The sequence below is a fragment of the Grus americana genome, chromosome 10 (assembly GCF_028858705.1).
Source record: "Grus americana isolate bGruAme1 chromosome 10, bGruAme1.mat, whole genome shotgun sequence".
Classification (NCBI taxonomy): domain Eukaryota; kingdom Metazoa; phylum Chordata; class Aves; order Gruiformes; family Gruidae; genus Grus; species Grus americana.
Genome location: NC_072861.1, coordinates 1,234,655 through 1,260,413, shown reverse-complemented (window position 1 = coordinate 1,260,413; position 25,759 = coordinate 1,234,655). Strand labels below are relative to the sequence as shown.

General features: G+C 55.4%; 2 protein-coding genes across 3 annotated transcripts in view; one reads left to right on the top strand and one right to left on the bottom strand.

Moving 5' to 3' along the window:
* ZNF609 (zinc finger protein 609) overlaps positions 1–7,798 on the top strand; it is a 74,618-nt gene extending 66,820 nt beyond the window's left edge. For both annotated transcript variants that reach the window (XM_054836953.1, XM_054836952.1), the window contains exons 4-10: positions 1,266–1,353; positions 1,709–4,061; positions 4,301–4,667; positions 4,837–5,012; positions 5,621–5,837; positions 5,930–6,008; positions 6,195–7,798. In XM_054836953.1, the coding sequence (XP_054692928.1) occupies positions 1,266–1,353; positions 1,709–4,061; positions 4,301–4,667; positions 4,837–5,012; positions 5,621–5,837; positions 5,930–6,003 (3,275 nt within the window). In that variant the 3' untranslated portion in view covers positions 6,004–6,008; positions 6,195–7,798. The remainder of the gene's footprint in view (positions 1–1,265; positions 1,354–1,708; positions 4,062–4,300; positions 4,668–4,836; positions 5,013–5,620; positions 5,838–5,929; positions 6,009–6,194) is intronic.
* Positions 7,799–9,815: 2,017 nt separating this feature from the next.
* Positions 9,816–23,378, bottom strand: OAZ2 (ornithine decarboxylase antizyme 2). The gene is given in 6 exon segments (XM_054837003.1): positions 9,816–11,360; positions 12,770–12,855; positions 14,631–14,806; positions 19,784–19,864; positions 19,866–19,941; positions 23,328–23,378. Coding segments are annotated over 6 exon segments (573 nt in total). The 5' UTR covers positions 23,348–23,378; the 3' UTR covers positions 9,816–11,226.
* Between the last annotated feature and the right edge of the window lie 2,381 nt (positions 23,379–25,759).

The window sequence follows — 25,759 nt, the reverse complement described above, 5'->3', positions numbered from 1 at the left end:
CGAAGGAGACCCACATGTCAGACCTCGGCTCCGTATATTATCCCCACCGAAGCCTGCAGCTGGCTGCTGGCACGGCGCAACGGGGGATACAGGCTGAGATTTATAAACGTGCTTCAGGCACAGCTGCTCTGGGCTGCCTCGGCTCCATCCATCTCCCGGGGCTGCGCGGCCGTATATCTCGCCGCGTTCATCAACCCTTGCAAACGAGTTTCCTATCTCCCGAGTTTTACCTTGCTCAGATAAATGTGCTCGGCGCAACGGACTCCGCTCCCGGTCAAATTAGTTCTGCGATAATCAGAGCGGTCCGTGACGGGGAGGAAATATCCACAAAGCTGAGTGATGCTGTGAAAGACACCCCCCGCCCCGCCCCGCCCCAAGAAGAGATGCCGAGGGTCCGCGTCCTCGGCGTGGGTGGGAGCCGGGCTGCTTCTCTTCTTGAATTGGCGTGAAAAAGCTGAAACCACCAGGTTTTCCGAATGCCCGATGCCTTTGCTCCGTGATGGGAGGAGATGCGGCCCCATGGATGGTTCTCCAGGCAGAGATACGGGGCTGATGGGTGTCCCGGGGGTGCGGGAGCAAAGGGAAGAGGGGGGACAAGGGTCGTTTCCCCCCTCCCAAGGTTGGGTTTTCCTGCCGGGGTGGTCGCCTGTGCAGGATGCTGGGCTCAGCTTGCCATCTAGTGGCAATAACAGCCTTTTCCAGAGAGCCGCGGGGTTCACAGTGGCACATGGGGGGTCATAGCCCTGCCGGGGGGGTCCGCAGCTCTGCGCTGGGGTCCACAGCCTTGTTGGGGGCTGTCTGCATCTCCCCTGTCTGCGTGAGCCCTCGCCCCCCAGAGATCGCCTTCCCTTCCTTTCCCTACCCGCGCGCACATGGAGCCAACGTGGATCAGCAGCCCCCCCCCCCTCCCAACGTGGATCTGCAGCCCTTTGGGGTCGCTGGTTTTAGCATCCCCGTGAAAACAGGGAAGAACGCCGAGCGGCTCGAGGAGAGGTCGGGTGGACGCTGGCCAAAGCCGCGTCAAGAGAGAGGATGAGCCGGGGGGTCTCCAGCTCCCATCTTGGTGCCCCTCCAGCCCAGAGCCCGGGGTCTCACCTCTCCCGACAGCCCAAGACCCCTTGTCTGCCTCTCTCCGGCCCTAAAGCTGAGCTCTTCCTCCTGCCTATCTCAAGGGGTAGATCCCCCTTTGCCCCGATGCCCAGGGAGGGGCGAGACACCGTGGGGTCACGCCTGGCCCCGTCTGACCCTCTCCCCTCGCCTTACAGGTATGCTGGTGGTCAACGTCACGTGGAGGAACAAGACGTACGTGGGGACGCTGCTTGACTGCACGCAGCACGACTGGGCGCCTCCCCGGTAAGCAGCTGGTGGGGTCCGGCAGCCCCCTTCGCCCAGGCGCGGAGGGCAAACCCGGCCACGTACGGCCCCCGTGGCCCCCGGTACGCTCTGCCCTCTGCCCGTGGGGCTGCCCCTGGGGCTTGGCATCTCCTCCTTGCCCAACCGAGGTGGCTCTTTGCGGTCGCAGGCTCTTTTCTCCCTGAGACCGGAGATGGTTGAGCATTTGCCAGTGGACCTCTCGGGCTGCTCTGCGCTGGAGCGGTGCGGGGGGACCAGCCTGCAGGACCGATGGCGAGGGGAGGAAGGGGGTCCCCACCGTGCAGCGGGGCACGGCCATCTCTCCATTAAAACCTCCTTGTCCTCCTCCCGGCAGGTTCTGCGACTCTCCCACCAGCGACCTGGAGATGCGCAACGGCCGGGGCAGGGGCAAACGCATGCGCCCCAACAGCAACACGCCGGTCAACGAGACCGCCGCCGCCTCGGACAGCAAAGGGACCAGCAACAGCAGCAAGACCCGGGCGGGAGCCAACAGCAAAGGGCGCCGGGGAAGCCAGAACTCCTCGGACCACCGCACGCCGCCCGGCGGCACGGCGGAGGACGTGAAGGCCAGTCCCTCCTCCGTCACCAAGCGGAAGAGCAAACCCCTCTCCGACATGGAGCTGAACTCCAGCTCGGAGGACTCCAAGGGCAGCAAACGCATCCGCACGAACTCGATGGGCTCGGCAGCCGTGCCACCCGCCGCGGTCAAGGTGGAACCGGCTGTCCTCGACCGCAACTGCCCTTCTCCCATCCTCATCGACTGTCCCCACCCGAACTGTAACAAGAAGTACAAGCACATCAACGGGCTGAAGTACCACCAGGCCCACGCGCACACGGACGACGACAGCAAGCTGGAGGCGGACGTGGACAGCGAGTACGGCGAGGAACCCTCCCTGCACGCGGACATTGCGAGCTGCAACGGCGCCGCCGTCTCTCAGAAGGGCTCGCTCTCGCCGGCTCGCTCGGCCACCCCCAAGGTGCGCTTGATGGAGCCCCACAGTCCCTCCCCGTCCAGCAAGTTCAGCGCCAAGGTCCCCTGCAAGAAGAAGCTGGGTGGGGAAGGAGACACCGACCCGGGTGCCCTGTCCAACGATGGCTCTGAGGATGGTCCCTCGGTGGCCGATGAGACGAGTAATGACGGCTTTGACTCGCTGGAGAAACGGTGTGTTGATAAGGACAAGTCAAAGAAGGCATCTGGTGCTAAGCCAGAGAAGATCCCTTCCAAAAGCTTGAAGTCCGCCAGACCCATTGCGCCAGCCATCCCCCCGCAGCCGATTTACACCTTCCAGACAGCCACCCTCACCACAGCCACCCCCGGTTCCTCCACGGGCCTCGCCACCACCGTGGTCCAGACCATGCCCAACAGCCCGCAGCTCAAACCCATCCAGCCCAAGCCTACGGTGATGGGAGAGCCCTTCACAGTCAACCCTGCTCTCACTCCTTCCAAGGAGAAGAAGAAGAAAGATAAGAAAAAGAAGGAGCCCAAGGAGGTGGAAAACCCTCTGACTCCCGGCAAAGCCTGCAGAGCGGAGGAAGGCAAGAGCCCTTTCCGGGGAGAATCCAGTGACCTGGGGACGAAAGGCGAGGGGCTGCTGAACGGCTCGTCCGACCCCCACCAGAGCCGGCTCGCCAGCATCAAGGCCGAGGCGGATAAAATCTACAGCTTCACCGACAATGCCCCGAGCCCCTCCATCGGTGGTGCCAGCAGGCTGGAGAACACCAACCCAGCCCAACCCATGACCCCGCTGCACGTCGTCACCCAGAACGGGGCAGAGGCGAGCTCGGTGAAGACCAACAGCCCGGCCTACTCAGACATCTCTGACGCCGGGGAGGATGGGGAGGGCAAACTGGAGAGCGTGAAGGCGAAGGATCCGGAGCAGCTGGTCAAGGAAGGCGCCAAAAAAGCTCTTTTCCCCCCACAACCCCAGAGCAAAGAGTCTCCTTACTACCAAGGCTTTGAAACCTACTATTCCCCTGGCTACCCCCAGGCAAGCCCGGGGCCCTTGAACCCTGGCAGCCAGGCCGCGGCCGAGACGCAGGCCTTGAAGCTGAAGAAGGACGAGGAGCAGGAGAACCCGGAGGTGAAGGTGAAGAGCGAAGGCTGCGAAGAGAAGAAGACAGAGCTTGGCGGCTCCAGCCAGCAGCCCTCGGTCATCCAGCAGCGTCCCAACATGTACATGCAGTCCCTCTACTACAACCAGTACGCCTACGTGCCCCCCTACGGCTACAACGAGCAGGGCTACCACGCTCACCTGCTGAGCACCAATCCTGCCTACCGCCAGCAGTACGAGGAGCAGCAGAAGCAGCGGCAGAGCCTGGAGCAGCAGCAGCAGCGAGGGCTGGAGAAGAAAGCGGAGCTGGGCTTGAAGGAGAGGGAGGCAGCGCTCAAAGAGGAGTGGAAGCAAAAGCCGCCCATGCCCCCGACACTCACCAAGGCTCCGAGCCTCACGGACCTCGTCAAGTCGGGGCTGAGCAAGGCCAAGGAGCAGGGAGGTCCTGACATGGCCAAATCCGTCATCATCCCCAAGCTGGAGGACTCGTCCAAGCTGTCCGGCAGCCAGGTCGCCGAGGGGCTCAAGGTGAAAATGAGCGAGGCCAGCCACCTTGGGAAGGAGACCACCGAGACGAAGGCTGGCTCCGAGTGTGGCCGGCAAGCGGAGGTGGACCCCGTGCTCTGGTACAGACAGGTAACGTCTGCCCGCTGCTCGCTCAGCCTGGCCTGCCGGCCCGGCCGTGGGCTTTCTCCTGGAGGAAGCCTCTTGCCACGGCTTCGCTGTTCCCTTGGGGCTGGGAGGCCACGGGCGGGCCAGGAGGGCCCAGGGAAGTGGAGTGGGGGGGTCGCTGGTCTCCTCCAAATCCATCCTGGTTTTGGGACAGGCAGGGCTGGGGGTAGGCAGCTGGTCTGATGGTTGGCCGGTTCTTGCAGGAAGCCGAGCCCCGGATGTGGACCTACGTGTACCCGGCAAAGTACTCGGACATCAAGACGGAGGACGAGCGGTGGAAAGAGGAGAGGGACCGAAAGTTGAAGGAAGAAAGGAATCGAAGCAAAGAAGCCACGTCCAAGGAGGACGGGAAGGAGAGCACCAGCTCCGAGTGCAAACTGACCCCCACCGAGGAGGCTCGCATGGTGGGGAAGGACCCCAGACCCAGCGTCCACGTCCCTGTGTCTTCACCCCTCACGCAGCATCAGTCCTACATCCCCTACATGCACGGCTACTCCTACAGCCAGTCGTACGACCCCAACCACCCCAGCTACCGGGCCATGCCCACCGTCATGATGCAGAATTACCCAGGTAGGGAGCCGGGGTCTTCTCGGGGACGTCCCTTCCCAGTCCGTCCCTGCTCCCGGCGCAGTGGATGGCCGGGGGACATCCTCTCGCTCCTGGAGGCACATGTGCAGAGCCGCGTGCTCCTCCTGTGCTGCCCGAAGGTTCCTGACTGCTTTTTCTCGCCCCCCCCCAGGATCATACCTTCCCTCCAGCTACTCCTTCTCCCCGTACGGGAGCAAGGCGTCTGGCAGCGACGACAGCGACAAGTCCCGAGCCAGCCCCAGCGTGAGCTGTAAATCCAGCTCGGAGTCCAAGGCCCTGGACATCCTGCAGCAGCACGCCAGCCACTACAAGAGCAAGTCGCCCACGGTGAGGGTCGGGAAGGCGCTGGCTTTGTCCAGCTCCATGCACGGGCTTCAGGATTGTCCCTGGATCCCATCGCCAGCCCGGAGCAACTCTGCCTGCCGTGGGTTTTTTTCGCCGTTCCTGCTGCTGCAGGAGACCTGGGGCCGAGGAGTAAGCCCACAACACAACCCCTCTGGGGTGGATGAGCCAAACCTGCAGGCAGGGCTGGCCCAGAGAAGCACCGGAGCTCCTCCGGACCCTGCAGCAACTGGGTGACGCTTGTCCTCAGCCCTGGAGCTGGCGGGTGGGATGCAGGAGCTGTCTCCATCCCACGGCAGTGTAGGGTCACGAGCTCCTCCTGGGCTGAGCTGGGATGACACAGTAGCAGCAAACCCTGGTTTTGGGTGGGAAGGAGCTGTCTGAAAGGGGACCTGCGTCTACCTGCCACTTTTGGGCTGGTCACCGGCTGGCCCGTCATCTCCCAGCAGCGTCGTTGGGAGCCTTTGGGCAAAGGCAGGGAGAATATCATCCCAACGGGGCAGCCTCGAGTGCCCCGCATGGGTCTGATGCTGCCCTGCGCCCCGGGGTAGTGGGTAGCGTCCCTCAGCGTGCATCTGCTTTCTCCTCTCCAGATAAGTGAGAAGACGTCTCAGGAGCGGGACCGCAGCGGCTGTGGGGTGGTGGGAGGCAGCGGGAGCTGTAGCAGCGTCGGGGGAGCCGGCGGGGCAGAGAGGAGCACCGACCGGCCCCGTACCTCGCCGTCTCAGCGCCTGCTCTCAACGCATCACCACCACCACCACCTCGGGTACTCGCTGCTGCCAGCGCAGTACAACCTGCCCTATGCAACAGGTGAGAGCCGTGCCCGGCGCTTTCCAGCTCCCCCGGCATAGCCGCGTGCCCGTCCCGGGCTGCCAGCTCCTGACGCCGCTTCTCCTCTGCAGGTCTCTCCTCCACAGCCATCGTCGCCAGCCAGCAAGGCTCCGCTCCCTCCCTATACCCACCTCCCCGGAGGTGAGAACGGTAAGGCGCTCCTCCCGCGGCACCGGCACGGCCACGCTGCTTAGTCCGCAGGCAGCTGGACTGGGGTGGAGGTGGCCGGGATGGGCACGCAGGGTGGGTGCCCCGCAGGGCAGAGGGTCTGGGGTTTGCCCGGGGCTCGCAGGGCCACCGGCCGCGGGAGCTGACTTGGACCTTGGGTTGTGGCAGGACGTGACACGTCGGGACGCCTGGGCTGTACGAGACATGTGACTGGCTCACATGGGGAAGCGCTGGAGACTCCTTTAGACATCAGTTGAATGGTGTTAATTGTTCTGCTTGACGTTCCTGCCGTGATCCAAGGCAGACTCTGTCTTCTCCCCCACCATCGGACACACACTGACTCCCCCCCCCCCACACCTTCTCCTTTGGTGAGTGGGCGAGCTGGTACCTGCAGAAATATTTATTCTACTGGGCACCGGCGCTCGGGATGGAGGTGACTCGCCTGCCTGGTGCATATGAAGAGGAAACGGAAGCACTGAGGTTTCTTGATGGATTTGGGACCCCGCTGTGTCTCTGCGAGCCGCTGCTTCACAATGGGGCTGAGCGCCACGGGACTGGGGGCAGGCAGGGACGCTGCCTCCCGCCTGCTCCTTGCCGGGGCTCGAGGAGCGGGGCCGAGCCCACGGTGGAGTCACAGTCTCAGGAAAGGAAGGGCTGGCTCACGCAGGTGCGGGGGAGGCTGGTGCAAGCCCCGGGGTGGGGGGGGGGGGGGCAGGTGACAGCCTGGCTGGAGGCGGCCGTGGGGCATGGGGACATGCTGCATGTGGGGCGCACCCTCCCCCAGCCCCGTGGCTACTCCAGCAACCCGTGGCACCCACTGCTCTGTGCCTGCGTGGGCAGAGCGGCCAGCTCATGGGCGATGGCTGGAGCGGTGGCTTGGGGGAGCTGGGGGCTGCTCTTGGCCCCAGTGAAGCAGCCCCTGGCCCCCCCCCCCCCCCCCGCCCCCCCCTTCAGGTGGCTGGGGCTCGGCGGGGCTGGGGGCAGCCGGGCGCAGAGCTGGGGGGGGCTGTGCCCATCGCCCAGCCAGCTGCCAGGATTCCTCCCCAGTGCCTTGCACGGTCCAGACCTGCCTGAAGCTCCTGCCCGTGGCTTTCGAGTTGGTTTCTGAGCTGTGACTCTGCAAATCAACCCCCCCCCCACCCCCAGCGTTTCCTCTGCTCACCCCCCACCCTGCCCCCAGCCAGTGCTCCCCAAACCCCGGGGCAGCGCATCCCGCTCGGGCCGGGCGGGGGGGTGGGGGCCAAGGGCTGCGGCTCCCCTTCGCATCCACCTTCTGCTTTCAAGGCGGCTTCCCCAGGCCGTGGGCAGAGCCCAGCGAGGAACAAGCACACTTAGGCTCTGCCAGAGGCACTTGGGGCCGTGCCAGCATTCCCCCCCCTCCAGCCTTGTGCCGGGGCTGGGGCCGCCAGGCCCTGGAGGAAGCCGGTCCCCACTCCCGGCTGCTCCCCAGCGCCCGAGGACAGGGGCTTTCTGGTCCTCTGCTCCCCCAGCCCCGGAGCGGCTCTCCCCAGGCCGATGCTCTACCTCGGCCCCGCAGCAGCCGGGCCGCCCCGGCTCTCTCCCTGCCGCTCCCCGCTGCTCGGCCGGGGGAGCACGGGGGGGCCATCGGTCTCGGTTGTGTGTCTGTGTCCGTGTCGCACCCGGCCCCGAGGGGCCACTGTACCGGGATGCTCTGCCTGCCGGGCTCTGTACATACTGTAAAAAGCAATTGTTTGAAAGCTGTTGTTTTGGGTTTTGTTTTCTTTCCCCGTTTCCCCCTGCCCCCATCCCACTTTACCCAGTTGGAAAGGAGGCGCTCACTGGTCTGGGCCCTGCTTCAGGCGCCGGCAGTGCAGTGGCCCCAGCCTGCCCTTGTCGGTCGACTCATTTTTCTTCCACTCTTTGTTGTCTTTGCAAGGAGACGGGGGCCGCGTGGTCCGGCACAGGAACAGGGTAGGCGATGCCGAGCAGCAGCTTGACCCCCCCCCACCCCCTCCCAACCTCCCCCCCGTGCCCCTTACGGAGCTGCATAGAGCCGCCAGGCCGGGGTCCAGAGGGGTCGGGGTGTGGGGGGAGCCCTGCAGCCCACCTGTGGAGCAGCAGCCCATCGGCTGCACCTCCCTGCATCCTCAGCCGGTCCGGCAGAGCCTGGGTCCCAGCACAGCTGGGGCCGCTCTGGGGGCACGGAGGAGGGTGTCTGGGCAGGGGGCGATGGGGGGTGCCACAGGCTTTACCAGCAGTCGAAGGGGTGTTGGGGGGTGTGCGGGGGGGGGGGGGCTGCTCCTCATCTCCCCAGTTGGGTCCCAGTTGAGTCTCCCTTTAGGTGTTAAAAGAAACAACGGTTTAAGCAGAATAGGTTTGAGGTTTGACGTTTTTCGGGGTTTTTTTTTTTTTTTTTCCTGGTTCTTGCCCGCGGGGCTGGCACCCCAGCCCTCTGCGGCGGTGCTGCTCCCCTGCCCGCGGGGGTCCCCCCCTCCCCAGCCCCGTCCCTTGCCCACCAGGCCCCGCGGGCAGCCGGCCAGGGCGTCAAACTGTTGGTGTTTATAGCTCTTGTTTCCATTGGCGTTGCTGTGTTGGGTTTCATTTCAGTCTTCCTGATTCTGCCCTTCTGTAAAGTGTACATTATTACCAAGTTCCTTGTTTTTTTATATATATATATATAAATATATATATATACAAACTGTACTCTTCTTGCCTTTGTACATTTGGGCAAGGAGAGAGAATAAATCTTTTTAAGAGACAATCACAAACATGTGAGGGTGGCTTTTTCTTCCTGCTCCCCCAAATTCTGGTCCTTTGTCCCCAAAAGCTGTGGCCAGTGATTTTTTTTCAGGGGGAAGTGGGGTGGGGGGAATCCCCATCCCTGGGGCATCTCGGAGGGCTGGAGCAGGCACGCTGTTCCTGATGCCGAGCTCATCGGCCCATGGCCACCAAGGGATGATACAGCCAAGCCCAGCTGTGACAATTTGTGTCAGAACATCCCCCTCCAGGCTTGAACCCCTGGGTACCGCCACAGGGTCCTGCCCTGCACCAGGCAAGCCCGTCTCCATCAGCCCAGGGAGCCTCTGTTGCAGGAGGCAGCCGGAGGAACTGGCATGGCACAGGGCAGAGCTTGGCTCCTCCAGCTTTGCAATGGAGGCATATCCAGAGAAAGCAGAAGCACCTTTCAGATTTTTCACTTTAAAAAAAAAAAAAAAAAAAGTATTTCTGAAGACACTGTGTGATGTGAGACCTCTATGTTTGATCACGCTTGCTTGAGCCAGGGCATGAGAGCATTTGGTACCCCTCAGAGAAGCACATGCGCTGGCACAGCCTCCTAACTGCAGATCGTTACCAAGCACCTGAGATCATCCTGACTCCAAAGTCCCACAACGAGAACGTTGCACTTGTTACCAGTGAGGAAGGAGCAAAGTGGTTCCCACCCCATCGCATCAGGGATGGGCCAGCAGAGGAGCACCCTGGGGTGGCAGAAACACCTCAGGAGCACCTGCCAGCCCAGGGAAGGAGTAGGGGCAGCTCCAGCTATGAGAAGGGATAAAATGGGGCAGTTCAAGAGCCAGAACTAGAAATCAGCGTTGTTTCAGCGCAAGGTCTCCTCTGTCTCTGCACAGGAGGGGCAATGCCTGTTGCAGAGCTACTACCAGCATGAGAGGGGCCGATGGCCCCACAGGAAGAGCTGGGGCAGAGATGTTCCCCTCAGCACACAGCCTCTGATCGGACACCAGACTTGGGATGTAATGGGCCGCTGAAGAGGGAGTACAGCCATCAGCCCTTTCGTTTCATTGGAGGGGAAGGAGGGAAAAAGAGACACAAATTTTAAGGTGATTTATTCACACAAACTCATATCCCAGCCCCACTTCTCTCCCTCAAAACAAAAAACACTGACCATGACGTTTATGGAATGGCTCGGCTTCAGCTTTTAACAAAACCCTCCACGGCAGGGCGAGAGCACAGCAAAGCACACAAGGACAATCCCACACGCGAGCAGGCAGGCCGGGAAGAGCTGGGGGCATGCCCCCAGGGCACTGTCCATGAACACACCCTCCTCCTGCGGCCTTTCAGACAAAGCCAGCCAGGTTACATCCGCACGGCGCAGAGACAAGAGCACAACCTCATCCGCCAATGTTAGAAGGGGCAGGGTTGAAACGCGAGCTACTGCTGGCAACACAGCCCCATCCTGGACAGGGAGAGCATCCCACCGCAGCGTCCATGCCTGCCCCCGCACGCAACCCCCTTTGGTTTGGATACAGCCGTTAACTCGGCCTCTCAAGTCTTGAGATCATCTCTTTGGAAAGGTGAGGAGGAAGAACAGAGGTGACAGCCCCAGGCCTGCTCCTTACCCATCCTCAGGTGGAAAGAAAAAGGTGTAGAGCTTTTTTTTTTTTGGCTCTTTGGAGCATCACAACCATCACACCGCAGGCAGGTAAGGAAATGTTCCCCCAGAGTGGGGGTACTGCTCCGAACGCTCGCTTGACCCTCCGAAAGCATCACAGGAAGCCCACCCGAGGCTCTGTTTCTTTCAAATAAGCAGCCCCAGCTGTGTGAAGTTCATCTGAATGCCCCTTTTATTGAACGCTGTGATAGTGCAGTGGTAACATTGAACAGAGTTAAGACTGCTTAAAACAAAAGCTGGAAGAGCAAGAATTTGGGAAAAAAAAAAAAAGGGTTAGACCAGTTAAAACAGCCTCGGTCGCCCCAAAGCAGAGATGCACGGAGGTTTTAATGTAGTGTTAAAGGTTAACTCGAGCATCTCTCCTCCACACGCCTACCACCCAAAAACATGCCTTCTACTTAAGAGTCTGAGTGAAAAGTAAAAAGGTCGTCCGTCAGATGAGCGCACATCGGGTGACGGGGGAAGGACCAACACGGGTTCAGAGAAGCCAAGGAGTTGATACTGCATCTACCGCTGTGCTCCCCACGCCGGGCCCGGGCACCCCACGCCCCTAGGCTAACACACCACACAGCTGCACATAAAGAGCTCCTATGCCAGTTCATAAACATCTTCCATTTACTATTTGGTGATTACATGTGTGTATATATAGTTCTCTAGGCAACACATTTCAATGAGATAGTCAACTCTGAGGATACACAGGCCAATCTAACAATGAGAAATGCAGTTTCAGTCCAACAGAACCTTGTTTTCCCTTTCCTCAAGAAAGGAGATGTAACCCTCTCTCCCCTCGATAGCATTTTCAGGTCACACCGGAGTCCTCTGCTGCAGCTATTCTTCATCAGAGGAAGAGTTCTGATCCAGGGGGTACACCATGAACATCACATCTGGCCGTGATGGGACAGAGGGGTGGCCAGGCCTCACGATTTCAAAACCCAAGAAGCTGAACGTCTTCAGGAGCGGAGCTACCAAAGAAAAGGAAACGTGTTACCACCAGAAATAATCCTCATTGCCTGCCTCACATGAGAAGCCACCAATATAAAAGTGCATGGAACACCCTCTGCGAGCGCATCCGGAGCTTCCTGCACAGAAAACACCAACATTTTAACATCGCAGCCCTCTCGAGATTTTGTCTCTCCCTGCATTCATCACAGCTGCTCCTAAGCGTGAAGGGGATTTTAGCTGTGCGGCAGAGCAGGTTTGTCCGTGTTTATGTCACTTCCCTGTGACCCGAGAGTTACCCTGGTGCAGCATCTCATCTCTACAGCATCCTCCGATGATCAACTTCAAGCACTGAAGGGTCATGCGGAGGAGTCCTGTGTATTTTCACGACAACACTGAATTTCAACTGCATAGACAAGGACCCAGGATCTGGAGCACTCCAGAACTCATACAAATAAGCCAGGTCCAAGAGCATCACACAGCCTGGTTTTAAAAACAAAACGCAGTATCAGATGTCTCCTGTAACCAGTCACTGCAGAGGTCACCTACGCAGCCCGCGGTGTGGTGGCATTACAGCAAGAACTTAATCTGAAAATTATTCTTGGCATCATAACACGGAATGACATCTTCCTGGGCTCAGCACAGCTTAGCTCTAACAACGCACTTCGTTTCAGAGAAGCCAGCGCGGCTTGTGAAGTGGCAGAGTAAAATTAGAATTAAGGTTTGAATTACTCCTGCCATGGCAATTGCTTGGTTGCTAGCCTGTGTCTAGTAAGATTTAAAGTGACACATCCATAGCTTGGTACCTCAGCGCAAATCTCCTCAAACTTCCGTGCTGTAATCACTCATCCAACACGTCTATCTTTAGATCCTAATGCAGCCCCCTTAAGCCATAAGCATCTATAGCCAGGGTCAGGATTACCTGTAGGTCTGGGAAGGGCAAAAGTGCCAGCAGATCTTTAAAAAGCAGATGAACGTCAGGGCAACAAGCTATAAGAGTTCATTTCCCACATAATAACCTCTCCCTGGTTTCTCCTTCCAAATCACAGGAGCCTGGTGCCAAATGGAGACCGTCACTCCTTACCAAAGGAGAAGCATGAACCAATTTCTGGACAAAAGCAGCCCCCAAGTTGCTCAGGAGCAGCTTTCCACATGAGAGTAATAGTAATAATTTAAGTGCAGGACAGAAAAACATACCTGCTGGAGAAACCGAAAATACCCCCTTCTCCCTTAGTCTCAAGAAAGGGCTTGTTTTCTCCATGAGAAGCTATTTCTACTTTTTCAGAACAACCTGAAAATTACGTACGTAACATTTACTGCAATGGGAAGCATCCCGTGGAGCCTTGCCTTGGGATTACCAGGTTTTTGTACAGCTTCAGCTGCACCATTTTAGATCTAGGGAGCAAATCTGACAGCGGGGGCGAGTTCTCACCTCTGTCTTCTCTGCTTTTTCTGAAGCAAATAAAGACGTAGTTTACTTTCATTTTTTCTTCAGCAAACTCCAACAGTGCTGATAACCTGCCAAGGAGGAGGAAGACAAAAGAACATCAGCTATAGGAAGTTCTGTCCTGAGGAAGCCTCTGAGCATTATCAACTGTTTGGATGTTTTCAGGCAGAAAAATTACTTGTTTACAGACCCCTTCCAGCGAACAATGGGTGCTGAAACAATGGGCTTCCTGCTTAGTTATCCAGCCCTGCAGAACCAAGAGCTATCGTCACACCAAGTCACCCAACAAGTCCCTGTCCTTGGCATCCGTGCGCCAGCACGCACGAGCACCCATCCCCACCAGCTATTTTGAATATTGTGGCTAATCCTGAGCCAGGCTGGCAACATACACGAGGGGATCTGCAAGTTTTGTGCTTTTGGGGAAGGAAAAAACCCCTAAAAACACGGAAAAGAGCTCATGCCAGGTAGAAGAGAAGAGAAAACCATCACTGAAGGAGCACATGCACAGGCAAAGCTGTTTCCTGAAAGCATCAGCTGGATGGCAGAGCTGATGCACCCGGAATCCACGCTTCCCGCCTTTCCAGCTAAATTATTTCTGCTGCCTCTTGATGGAAGCGGCGCTGCATTAACCCCTCTCTGAGCCCTGGGGATTGTCACCGTCACTGCTGGCCTTGTAACCATTTACAACGCGGGCTGCTAGAGCGGCAACAAACAGGGCTTCAATCGACATCTAATTAAACAGCAGTCAGTGAGACTGGAGTGCAGCGAGGGAGATTACATTTGCAAGGGTTTTGTTAATATGGTAATGAACTATTTTAATTATAGCCTCTACTAGGCTGCTTTACCTAGCTAAAAATAACCTGACAAAATTGCACTTTAAGTCACGATGACACAGGCGGGTAAATACCCTCCCAGAAGAACCCGCTCCCAAGAGAGCGGGCACTTGGGCAGCCAATGGATTTATGAGCTGACTGAAGAAATTACACAAACCTTTATCTGGATTTCGGAGTCAAACAAGACAAGCGTGGGACAGCAAGAATACTGGCACTTACTGAAGGTGCCCAACGAGGGTTCATTTTTTTGTTTGTTTGTTTTTTTTTTTCCCTTAATTAGCTTGTGTTATTCACAGATGAAGCCTACTTGGAGATTTAGGACTTCAGAGAGCTCTGCAGAGGAATCCAGTAAAGCCACATCTACGCTACAGCGCTCCCCGCCAGCGGAGATCTCTGGCAAAGCACTTGGCAGGAAGTAGCTGCTCTGGAAGCTGCGTTTACACAAACTTCCTAGAGCAGAGCTGTCTGGACAAAACACTACCGTATTCTGCCAACAGAGAAAAAAAATCAGAGGCTCTGGCAGAGCCCAAGGCCTGCGTGGCCATGCTCCAAGCACAGATCCACCTACTGATGAGAAGGAGCGCATCAATATAATGAAGGGGGGGTTTTTTCCCCCCTGAAAGAGAGGAAAACGCCTGCCAAAATAAGCTGGCCAAGTGGCCAGCAGAACAAAAAAAAAAAAAAAATCAGAGAAAGGCTTGTAGATTTTCCATGCTAAAGTATGCAAAGAATCACTCCGCTCATTTATTGCTTATTTTTCATTAGCATAGGGACTCAAAAAACAGGAACCCATCTGAAGTGATCACTAAGGGGGGAAAAAGAAAATATATATACATGGAGGACTAACAGGAGGACAGTTCTCTGAAGCGAGTAGGGACATACTTCAGATACACAAACCAGAACAGAGCTGCCGCACCTCCAGCACATTCTCCCCACACACACAGCATCACCCACGTAAGCAAAGTCCTGCTCCCCGGGGAGCCACGGAGGCGGCTCTGGGATCCTAAACTTACCCTTCTTTGCTTCCATCAGCTAATAATCCGTCAGGGATTTCCACAAAGAGGCTCTGATTAGAGAGCACTGCATCCCAGGAGGAGGTCTTCACCTCTGTGACCTTGTACTGGAAGTGGACAATATGAGGCTTCCCTTCGTGCACTGGGACATCTTGGTTAACAGTGATCTTCTCGTCCTGCACAGGGGAGGGAGGAGAGCTCATGAAATATCCTTTAGGGTTAAAGAAAACTATCCATGAAATTGCAGACCAAAAATGTAAGAGATCGTGCTTCAAGGAGCATGCAGAGGGACTGCGTTTTCAGTGGGAGCACCCTCCCGAAAAACCAGCCCTTACAGACTGGTGTGCCTCCAGAGTTTCACTAAAATTCACCACTGTGAGACTCGCCATAGCTTGTGAAGGTACGCACAGCCGGCTGCAAGCTCATGTCTGAGCCTCAGTGCTCTAAACAAGTGTGCAAGTGGTTAAGAGCTATTGTTCTAGACTACCTGTGACACCTTGCTTTTATTCTAACTTAACACAAAAAGAACAAACAAAAAACCACAAAAAGAAAGAACAAAAAAAAAAGTCCTACATACTAAACAGCCAGGGGAGTAAAACCAGAGAGCGCAAATGCAAAATAAATGGTACCATAGTTTTACTAAGACAAACATTATACTTTTCCCTTCCCCTTTCACTGGCTCAGAGACACACCACAATGACTACTCAGACCTCAGAGTGATTTTCTAGCAATGTTTTCCTGTTCAAGGAAACGCAGTTTTGCATGTTTACATTATATTAAGTTTCTGGGTAGTGAAGAGTCAATTCATTCACCGCAGGTCCCAGCCACATCTTTGAAGGATGGTTCATAAACTACCCTTCAAAGAACACAACTGGAACCAACAAGCTGGAAGAGCATCTGCCGCCACAGTCTGACCAATTTCGTTGTCTCCCCAATCCTCCCCAACAGAGTCGTCTTGTGAAGGGACGACCGCAAATCGCTTCCCCAGATTTTACAACCAACTGTTACAGCAAATGCTTTGCCTCCTGATACAAGGGAGCAGAGAGAATCCCAAAACAGACAGAAGCTACGCAGAGCTGAAGATTGTGAGGAGGTCTTTTCCAGAGACCACAAACGTACACGTCCCTCTCCCATGCTGCTCTAACTAGAACGCCAAGCACGCGGACCGCCACAGATTCAGCTCAGCAGTTCCTAGAAAACAATTTTGTGGTTTAAACTCCATTCCTTCTCCTGACAATTTTTGCTGGCAGTTGGTTTGCCCAGTAATGATTTCCATATTTCACTGCGAAGAGCCCCAGTGAATCGATGAAGAAATTCATTAGGTTCCCGAGTTAACGTTGTCAACCGCAGCGGAAGCTAAACTGTTCCCATCTGCTTGGTTACAGGCTCATGCGCTCCAATTCCCTCACATTTACGGAGTCACCTGCACAGCTTTGAAGGGCTGAAGTAAACCAGACAATACAAGTCACATCTGCTCCGTTCCCAAGTCACAGGAATGCCTGGGAAAGCCATGTGTCCCTCTCTTCTCAACAGCATCAACAGGTAGGGCGGGAGGTGGTTTATTCCATCAGGTCATTAGGTGAGTGACTGTCCTGTCTCCAGGCATTTTAACAGGGTGATTAATTCAGCAGCTCATTACAAGCTCCGATCTGCTGATGATCAGCAAGATCCAGTAAGAGGGTGGAAAACTCCTCGGTATCGCTGCTTTTCAAGCAGATATTTTCTTGTAGGTGGTTTTAAGCTATGAAGGTATCAGCATTGTTGGAAGACCAGCAAGTAGTTCAGCAAATACATCTCCGAGAACGTTTCCGGGCTCCTCAAGCCCGTGTCCCAGTGCTTTAATTCCTATTACATGTATTAAAATAGATCCCACTTCATTTGACTATAAAAAAAGCCATCCAGTATGTTAATGCTGGCGACAAAGTAATGCCACATGCAAATTAGGAACTGCCTGGCTTCGTTAACCAGAGCAGAGGAAGCTGCCGTTTGTTTAAAGCCCACAAAGCTTAGCTGAAAAACAAGTTTACACTTCATCAGAATAAATATCCTGTAGGAAATAAGTTTATTCACTGAGTTCGAAAGAAGTTTTCATGGCTGTGCCTGCTGTTGGGTTTTACTAGTTTTAAGCCAAGTGCACCAAGAAACATACCGACAGCTGCTCAAGTTAAGTCAGACTGCTGCCGAAGAAGCCACCGCGGAGCCAGCGGCAAGAGTCAGATCTGAGCCCAGAGAGCGCTCCGCACTACGGAGGTGGATTTAAAAAAACCCAAAACCAAGGGGATTACGTGCACATCCTTCACCAGCAACTTTATAGGAGCCTTTCACAGTTGTTGTTACTGTGCAGAAAGCGTCTCTCTTCCAGAAGAGATCCTTCTCTCAAGAAAAGCTCACAGATGCTTCTTTTCTTACACTCCCCGAAAACAAAAACGGGGTGAGGAAGTTGAGAAAAGCAGGCTGGGATTGACACATTGGAGGGGGAGGCACACGCGTGCATTTGTGCAGGAAGACTGGCAGGAGCCTGCAATAGGAGGGGAAAAGCTTTCTGAGCCCTTCTGTCACCAGAAGTCATGCCCTGCACTCCAAACCTAGCACAGTTTTTCCACTTAAAAGCCCCCTAATACGACAGCCAATGAACCAAAGGCAGCACAACCGCAGGAATTAGTAGAAATGGTTCCCCCGGTTCAGTGGGAATTACGTTTACACAGCCTGTCTTGGGCAGCTGATATTTTATTTCTAGGCATCAAAATAGAGACAGCAAGATGCCGGGGAGAGAAGCTGTTCCTGTGAAGCAGCAGCCCAGAATTCTTTGGAAGCTGCTCAAAGCAAAATCCTGTTTACGCAACAAATGTTCGGTTTTAGTTCACCCCTACAAAATCCCCCCACTATGCTATTGCAAGGAGGAAAAAAAAACCCAACCCACCGGGCTATCTTTTATACACAGCTGCCTAAACCGCCAGCTCTCCAGCCCTGGGCTCCATTTCAGTGAAGTAAAGCCACAAGAACCAGCTTCCACTTGGTTACAATTCATTAAGCACAAGATTTTCCAATCCAGCTACGCTCCTCAGATGTCCTGAGAAGGACGAGGGGGGTGGCGGCAGTGAGGGAAGGCCCCTACATGTTGGCAGCGTAAGAAGAAAGGATGTTATGATCTACCATAGCCAAGCGACCGGAGAAACCCGTGTAAGCAGCCTACTGTTGGCATGTGCTACACCTGCAGCCTCCTGCCAAGTTTGCTAGCCAGAGCACGTCCCTTTGCACAAAGCCCATCCTGGCTGCACAGCACCCACGCCGATCGCTATTGCATTCCCAGCTCAAGTAAAGCTCCCTTGATGAAGGGCCGAGTATTAAGTCTCTTAACACAAAAATCCCAACAACTACAGGGAGCCCCAGCTGCTTAATTTACAGCGCGGTTGTATACGAGCACTGCGCTGCGTACACCGAAGGAGGCAGGCTGGTTCAGAAAGGTCATCCCTTGAACGAGAACAGCTGATACAGCTGGAAAAAGTACTTAAGCTTTTGGGTCCAGATGCCTTCCCAGGTCACGCTGAAGCTTGCTGGCTGAAAAGCTCAGCCTGCTGTAACTACAGCACCACGAACCTGAACGTGTGACCGAGAGGGGCAGACAGAGTCCCAGTAACCCCCATCGGCGGTTGGACTTTAATCCACTGGCAACACAGCCCGCTCTGCTCTGGGATGAGCCATGTGACAGAAGGGGCTGTTTTTCTGACAGATTCTGCTAGGTTTTATCAGCAATAAATCCAGAAAGAATTATACCCATATTTCTGGGATGCAGCTATCCAGATGACATCCCCACAGGCAGCAACCCCTGCCTACGCACCACCGCCAAAAGCTTCTGTGCAAATTCGAGGCCATACTGAAATCAAACGCTTCCAAGTCTCCAAACTGTGATTCTTTCCACCAGCATCTCTTCCACCTCGAGCCCGTTTTCTGCCTTTGGACTCCGCTGGTGTGTACACAAGACTCGGCAAAGCTGGCCCGCAGGAGTTTAAGTTGCAGGGTCCCCTGTTTCTCATCCCTCTAACAGCTGTGACAATTCAACTCAATAGAGTTAAGCTGATGTTACATTATTAAGAGCCTACAGAGGTTGACATTTATTCACAAGGTAAGAGGGTGAGGCACACGCTAAAAATTCACTGAGGCTGCATTAAAGAAAACTCCTCCGAAAGCAGCCACGACGTCCGTGATTCTCTCACAAATTTCAAGATGAGACTCCGGTGGCTGTGACGGAAAAGGGCCTGTATCTTTTCATCGTGTAAAAGTCTGTGTGCCTCCCACAGGGTAATTAAAAATCAAGTCTAACACCTATGACAGCACTCCTGTCTGAACAGCCAAAATTTGCAAGCTTCGCATAAAATTTAGGCTACCTCATCTGATAGCACTTTACTGCCTGCCCCTGTCCCAGAGGGGAGACAGATGTGTGCCACCAAAACACAACACAAAATTGCACAAGCGCCAATTATTCTACAGCAAGGAACAGCCAGGTCTCCTCATCTGAAAGGAAAGGTCCCGTAGAATGAAGAGAGCCAAAAAATCAGGGCTACACAGATCCAGGCGCTCCTAAACAAGCCTGCAGACACAAAGCCTCCCTGCGCTTGCCTCATCCTATTGCACGTGTTCTAGAAACGTTCCCGTCTGTAAGGTGGACAGCCACCTCGCCCTTTTGTGAGGTCAGGAGTTACTCTGCACATCGGTTCAGGCAGCTCCCAGGCTCCGACAGCTTTACCTTCCGGACGAGGGCACAGGAAGGAGCTTATCAATCATTCTCTCTCTGCATTTCACCTCTCTGCTTCCCGCTTCCTCTTTTTGCGAGACATTTAAGAAGTCATTTCATGTTTTGATAACGCTGGCTCCGCACACAATGGCCGAAAGGGGCCTCTGGGAACAGGGCTAGTGAATTATTTGCTGCACACCTTTGAGAAAAGGTCTCTCGTTTCTTTGTGAACAGGTGATATTTAAGCAGGAGAGTGCTGCGTGCAGCTCAGCGATCTGCCAACAGGGTCGCTGAAAAATTAACTGTTCTCCCGCTTATTACCCTGGAGTTACTTGCATTTATTCCCATCAGACTGTGAAAGGAACCGAACGCAGTTGCAACGCGGGTACAGGTCATTATTTAGATGTCAGATCTTTCTCACCTTATATATCAGAGCTGAAAGAGAAGGATCCCTGCTACCCCCTCGCCCACCGGGGATCTTCGACAGTGGGTGAGGGGCATCAGGAGCACCACAGAGGCCCTGGAACAATGTGCCTGCAGCACTGCAGCTGGGGACAGTTACTCAAAGGTAAAATACTACTGCAAGGAAAAAAAAAAAAAGAGAGAGAGAGAGAACACCAGGTTAAATTAGCAGGGATCGCATTTCGGATGCTACAGTTCCTCGCGACCCCAAACCACTCGTATCCCTGCTCCTCCACAGCACGTCAGAGGCAGCTATCAGGGCTTTAGCGCCCGGACATCTACATTAAAACGCACTCGCTGCCCAAGTCGTGTCAGAAACCGGCGGTGTTTTGTTAGGAATGGAGGAGGGGCTTTGCAGCCAAGAACCCGGAGAGAGTGCTGAGCAACCTCATGCTAATAAGGGACGCCTGGAAGGCTGCCAATAGCAGATGGCTGGAAACGCATGACCAGATGAGCACACATTTTCTATAGACAAATATCTACAAATAGATCAACAGGACCCAGAAGGAAGAGGTTTAAGTTTCACATTTTCAAAACGAGGAGGAGTAAAAGGGCTGGTTCTTCAACTATTTTTAACATGCTCTACAACATCCGAGTTGACATTTTCACATGCAAATGAGACATCACACAAGCATCCTTTGCCCCAACCCTAAAAATTACAAGTTTGCCCCAGAGATCTACTTTTAAGATCAAGAAAATAAGTTCCCCTTGCAGTTTCAAAGTTTGTTTGGACATCCTAAGTACAGATCCTTTGTGATCACTTTGAATGCAGGCTTTAATATCTGCTCTAGCTTTTAGGAAGTTCACGAAAGCAAATTATTTTACTTCTGGGGCATTGCTTCCTTTATCAGTACCACAAAAGCTCTTTGCTGAGGCACGGCACAGCAGCGTTATTCCTCTAACAAAGCCTGCAAAAGCAATGCAGAGAAACCAGTCGCTCCCCATCGTTCCCATTATGAAACAGGCCAGCACAAAGCTACGTAAACACCACCAAAATAAAGGGGAGCGTGAGGGTTTTCAGTAAGCATGCGGAGCGAGGAACAAGGCTGTAAGGGACAGACTCTAAGATGTATTGACAGCTTACTGTCTGCCCTAAAACTTCTCACTCGAGCTGGTCCCAAGACAGTGTTTTGCCACTCTAATCCCTCTCCATGTGGGAGACAGAGTTAAGCATCCAAAGACTGAGCACTGAGCTGAGCTATCAGAATCACCTGAACCACCTATACAGTGCGCTAGAACACATACCAGACTGCAAACAAACTGCTGAAATCCAGCATTTCTGAATGCCAAAAAATAACTCGCAAACGCAGTTAGGACACAGGCAGAATTTGCTAACATTGGCTTGCCGTCTCATACCAAAATAATCTTTCTACCGGAAAAACAAATATTCTTCCTCCACATATTTCCTCCTCCTGGTTTGCGAGACAGCGCTCTTCATCAGCGTTCCCATGCGCCATGGCCTACAGCAGACACTACTCGGAGAAAAGGCTGTTTAAATACACCAGGAAAAGATATTAAGCAGTTGCACTGAAGATGTCTCAGGGCAAACCCCTTCGCACACATGCTCAGTGGTGTTTTGCGTTCGTACGGTCCCTCCTCACGGCATGACTGGGGCTATCAATGGACCACTGTGTATTCAGTAGTAGTGGATGTCAAGAGGCATGACAAAGCACTTTGCTGTGCAGTTCCCCACCCCCAGAAAGCTGTTGGCAGCTTTGTTATTCCCTTCCCTCCTCCCTCGCCCTCCAGTCAACAATGTACTATTGATAGCTCTCTCCAACTTGCGGCCAAGGCATCAAGAAGCTGGATAATGAAGTGTAGTTGGGGTGGGGGGGGGGAAGGAAAAAAGAGAGAGGCAGTAGTTTTCATGCAAAGCAGTTCAAGACACTTCCCAGTTTCGCTTCCTCTGGCACATGCAGAAGTCAAAACACAAGCCCCCTTCAGCAGCTGAGCCTTGCCTGCGGCACTAGGGCTTCACCAGACCGGCACGCCACCGCTATCCTCCCCCAAAACTTCGCGGCAGCAGCCAGCTAGGGTCCCAAGAGCAGCACCATCCAGCAACGCTGGGGAGCGAGCGCGTGGGGGACAGATTAAAAGAGGTTTTGCTTCCTCCAGATGTGCGTTAGCACCCTGGGAAGAAGTTCGTGCAAGCACCCGACAGTCTCAGCCCTTCATGCATTCACGCACGAGCAGTCTGCTGCAACTCTACTCCCCAAGGCCTGCTTAGAGCCTAAAAATTAGGATTGTGCTCCCTTCTAGTCTCTCTTCTCTTTTAAGAGGCTGCCCTTCAGCAGCTTGGCATAGAATAAGATGCATTTAGATCACCAAGGGCCTTTCCCTGAAGAAACTACCAAGCAAAAGCTTCTCGAGTGAGTCCTGCCTGAAACGGGAGCTGGAAGCAAGTGTACGTTTTCAGCCAGCAGGTATAATTTTAACTCGCTAAGCTTCCAGCCATCTCAACCCCGTGCCCTGTCCCTGGGAAGCGCAAAGGACGACTCCTCAACTTTTGAACCCCATCACGGCTGCTCTTCAACAACCCTCGCACCCGAAACCCCAGGCCAGCGCCGCTTCCAGTCCACGACAGCAACCAGCACCTTGGGGCCTAGAGAGCTGCACATTTTCTTGGTTTTTCAGGGGTTTTATTTGCATTGAACACTCGGGCCAGGTGGAAGGATCCACACAACTCCCTTGATGTTACAGAAATGAAGTTTTTTTGTGTTTTGTTTTCTTTTTTTGGCCCTTTTCAAAACAGGCTCTGAAGATGCAGCTGCACTCAGCCCATAATAAGAAGATATTATGCTGCCAGCCATTGCAAGTCATATATTAAAGAACACGATTTAAGGAAAAACTTGTAAATAACCATCCGAGGAACACAGCATAAGCAGCCAAGAAACAAGGCTGGTTTATGCACATCCTCCGGGTGCCTATTTACGTGGTACGATAGACACTCAGGAAATGACACTTTGGGGACTCTAAACAAGGAACAGACACACAAGATAATCTGGTCAGCTGAGAAAAATACCTACAAATCGTGTAAGTTCATGGCTGCTGATAACAGACCTGCCAGGAAAAAAAACAAACAAACCCACCCAAAAAAACCAAACCCTGAAAACAAAACCACAAAGCCACCTTTCCTTAGAGATGCGTGGGGACCGCAGGAAGGGAGGGCACAAACCCTCCTCGGCCTTAAAGACTCATTAGCAAAAGGGTGCTCAGACACTCGCTGCCGAGGTGCCGCCCCCCCACCCCCCAAACCCCGGGAGCCAGCCCCGGTGCGCCCGGACACCCACCGGGGGTCTGCCCCCACGGAAAAGAGAGGCCCCGAGAGGGGGAATTTACCTCAGGAGAGGCGGAGAGCACCCCCCCACACACACCTCCGCCCCCGCACCTCAGGCCCGGCGGCCGCCGCCGCTCTGAGGGGCGAGGAAGGCCGCGGCGGGGAGGGGGAAACCCAGGGGGGTACCCGTGGGTGCGGGGCGGCGCGGTTCCCACCCTCCCCGCACCTGTCCTGGGTGTTTATCATCCTCGGCTCGGTCCGGCTCACGACTCCGGCTCGGCTGCGTCCACCCGCTCCGCTCGGCTCGGCTCCGCTCGGCTCGGCTCCGCTCGGCTCGGCACCGCCGCCCTCGCTCGCCGCCGCGCTCCGACTGACCCCGCGGGCCCGCGCCCGCCCCGCCCACCCCGCGCGCCGCGCCACGCCCCGCCTCGCCCCGCCCAGCCCCGCCCACTCCGCGGGGCGCGCCGGGCAGCCTGGGAAACCGCCGCCCCAAACAAAGGCGCGCGCCGCGCCACGCCCACTCACCGCGCAGGCGCGCCGTGCTCCCACACACACACTCCCCCCCCCCCCTCCCCGGCCTAGTGACGGCCCCGCGGCGCGCGGGCGTGCGCACGACTTGCCGGGGCCACGCGCGGCGGCGGTTGATGGCCGTTGGGGGCCGCCGGCTCCGTGAGGGGATGAGAGGCCTCCGCCGCCCCCCCCACCTCCCCCCCGCAATCTCCCGTGGGGCTGCTGGCACCCCGCGAGTGGGCAAGGAGCGAGGTGGGCGGCGGGCCCTCGACGCCTGAGGCGCCTGGCTCTCCTCAGGGCCGGGCAGCGCCTGAGAGGCAGGGCCTGAGGGCTGGGAGTAAAGCCTTCTGCGCAGGGGTGGGGAGAGCGTGGCCTGTAACTGTGAGGAAAGATGAGGAGCAACAAGGCCGCGGCAGGAAACTGAAGCGTTGTCTGTGTTGTTTCTTACAGGGGAAGAGGCTGAGGCCCTCGCTCTGAAGGCTTTCTGGAGGTGTTTTGTCTCCTGTTGAAGTGGTGGGAGAAGAGGTTAGGGAGCAGTGGGACTAAGTAATGAGCTGCTGGGCCCTGGTGGTACCAATGCAGCACAAGCTCTGATGTGTGATAGCCTGCTTAAAATACAGTGCTGGTACTGCAGGCTCATAACTGGGATGAGTAGGAGCTAGAATAAGGAAGAGTGGTAGACAGGACATCGAGCTGCCCATGGTAGGACTCTGCAGGGCTTGTGACAAGCAGTGTACCCATAAGGGAAAGACAGTGGCAGAGTCACCTGGACAAAGACACGAGCCTAGAGAACTGGGCAGTGTGAATAAACTGTGGGGTTTGGTCCTGCAGAGCTGGGTGGATGCCAAGCCTTCACATAGGCTCAGAAACCAAGCAGCTCACTGGAAGAGAAGCTCTCAAGACTCTTTGCATGCAAGCCCTGCAAGTTGGAGTCCTGGGGAAGTCTGACATCTACTCGCCCATTCTCACGCTGTCCGTCTGCTGGTGTTCACAACGCATCGGAGAACTCGGGCCTGGCCCCAAGTGGCAGCAGAGCAGGCTCACGAATGACATACATGGCGACGGAGTCCGCGATGCCCTCGGTGAGCTTGCGGACTCCAGAATCTGACAGGCGGCCCTCAGCCTGGGCTTCCTGGTTCCCAGCACGGTGATGCTGGCCTTCGCTCCGCAGGAAGTGACCAGCTGTTGTTCTGCAAAAAGCTGGATGCTGGCCAGAGCCCGAGTTCAAACAGAGCCCGTTAAATGGCCTTTTCCCCCTTCCTCCACATTTAAAGCCCTGCTTGCAGCCGTAATTCTATTTATAATACCCAGGAAAAGCGAGCTGAGACTTTCCCACAGTGCCGGCTTCTCAGGCGATTGTTGTTCGGGAAGCTGGAATGTACGCGTTATTATTTTTGTATCCCCTTGGGAAGGTGTGGTTTGGTTTTTTTTTTTTTTAGTGCGTGTCACTCCGTATCCCCATCTGTGCCGAGGAAAGTTTGCAAAGCGTGGTCTGTGGCTGCCACTCGTGGCTCTCGAATGCTTTGCTGAGGTGCCGCTGGTGCAGGTGTGTCTGCCTGCATGCCCCTCTTGGAAAAGGGGTGTCAGGAAGGGTGGTGGATGCTCCGAGAGACATCCTAATAGCCAAGGGGCTCGACATCAAAGAGGATGTCGCTGATACCCCTGTCTCATTACTGAATACTGGGACCACCCGTCGTGTCGTGTGGTTGCTCTGTGCCTCGGTGTCCCACGTGTGTGGAGGAAGGCAGATGATAATCCTGCTCAGAGAAACAGGGCCTCGTCGTTACTGCCCTGCCCGGGGTTTTGGCAACCAGAAGTGCCGTTGCGCTGTGGTTTTGGGGTGGCGCAGATGTGCTGCGTGAGGCTGGACATGACGACCGGGTCGCTGTGTCACCGTTCATTGGGGTGTTCCTGCCAGCCGAGTCCAGCAGGCGATTTTTTTGCCTTTCTTGGCCATGTGAGGCCGTTCCCCACACGGTGCTGTGGGATATTCTGGGCAGGCTGTGGGCATGGCCAGGCTGTGGCAGCTCCGTGCTGTCCCTGCCCGCTGTGAGCTCCGGGCAAGCGCCCGCAGGCCCCACACCTCCCGGGCGTCCAGGTATTTTACAGAGCGACGAAACACTCTGCTTGGACAGAGAGAAATGCCCT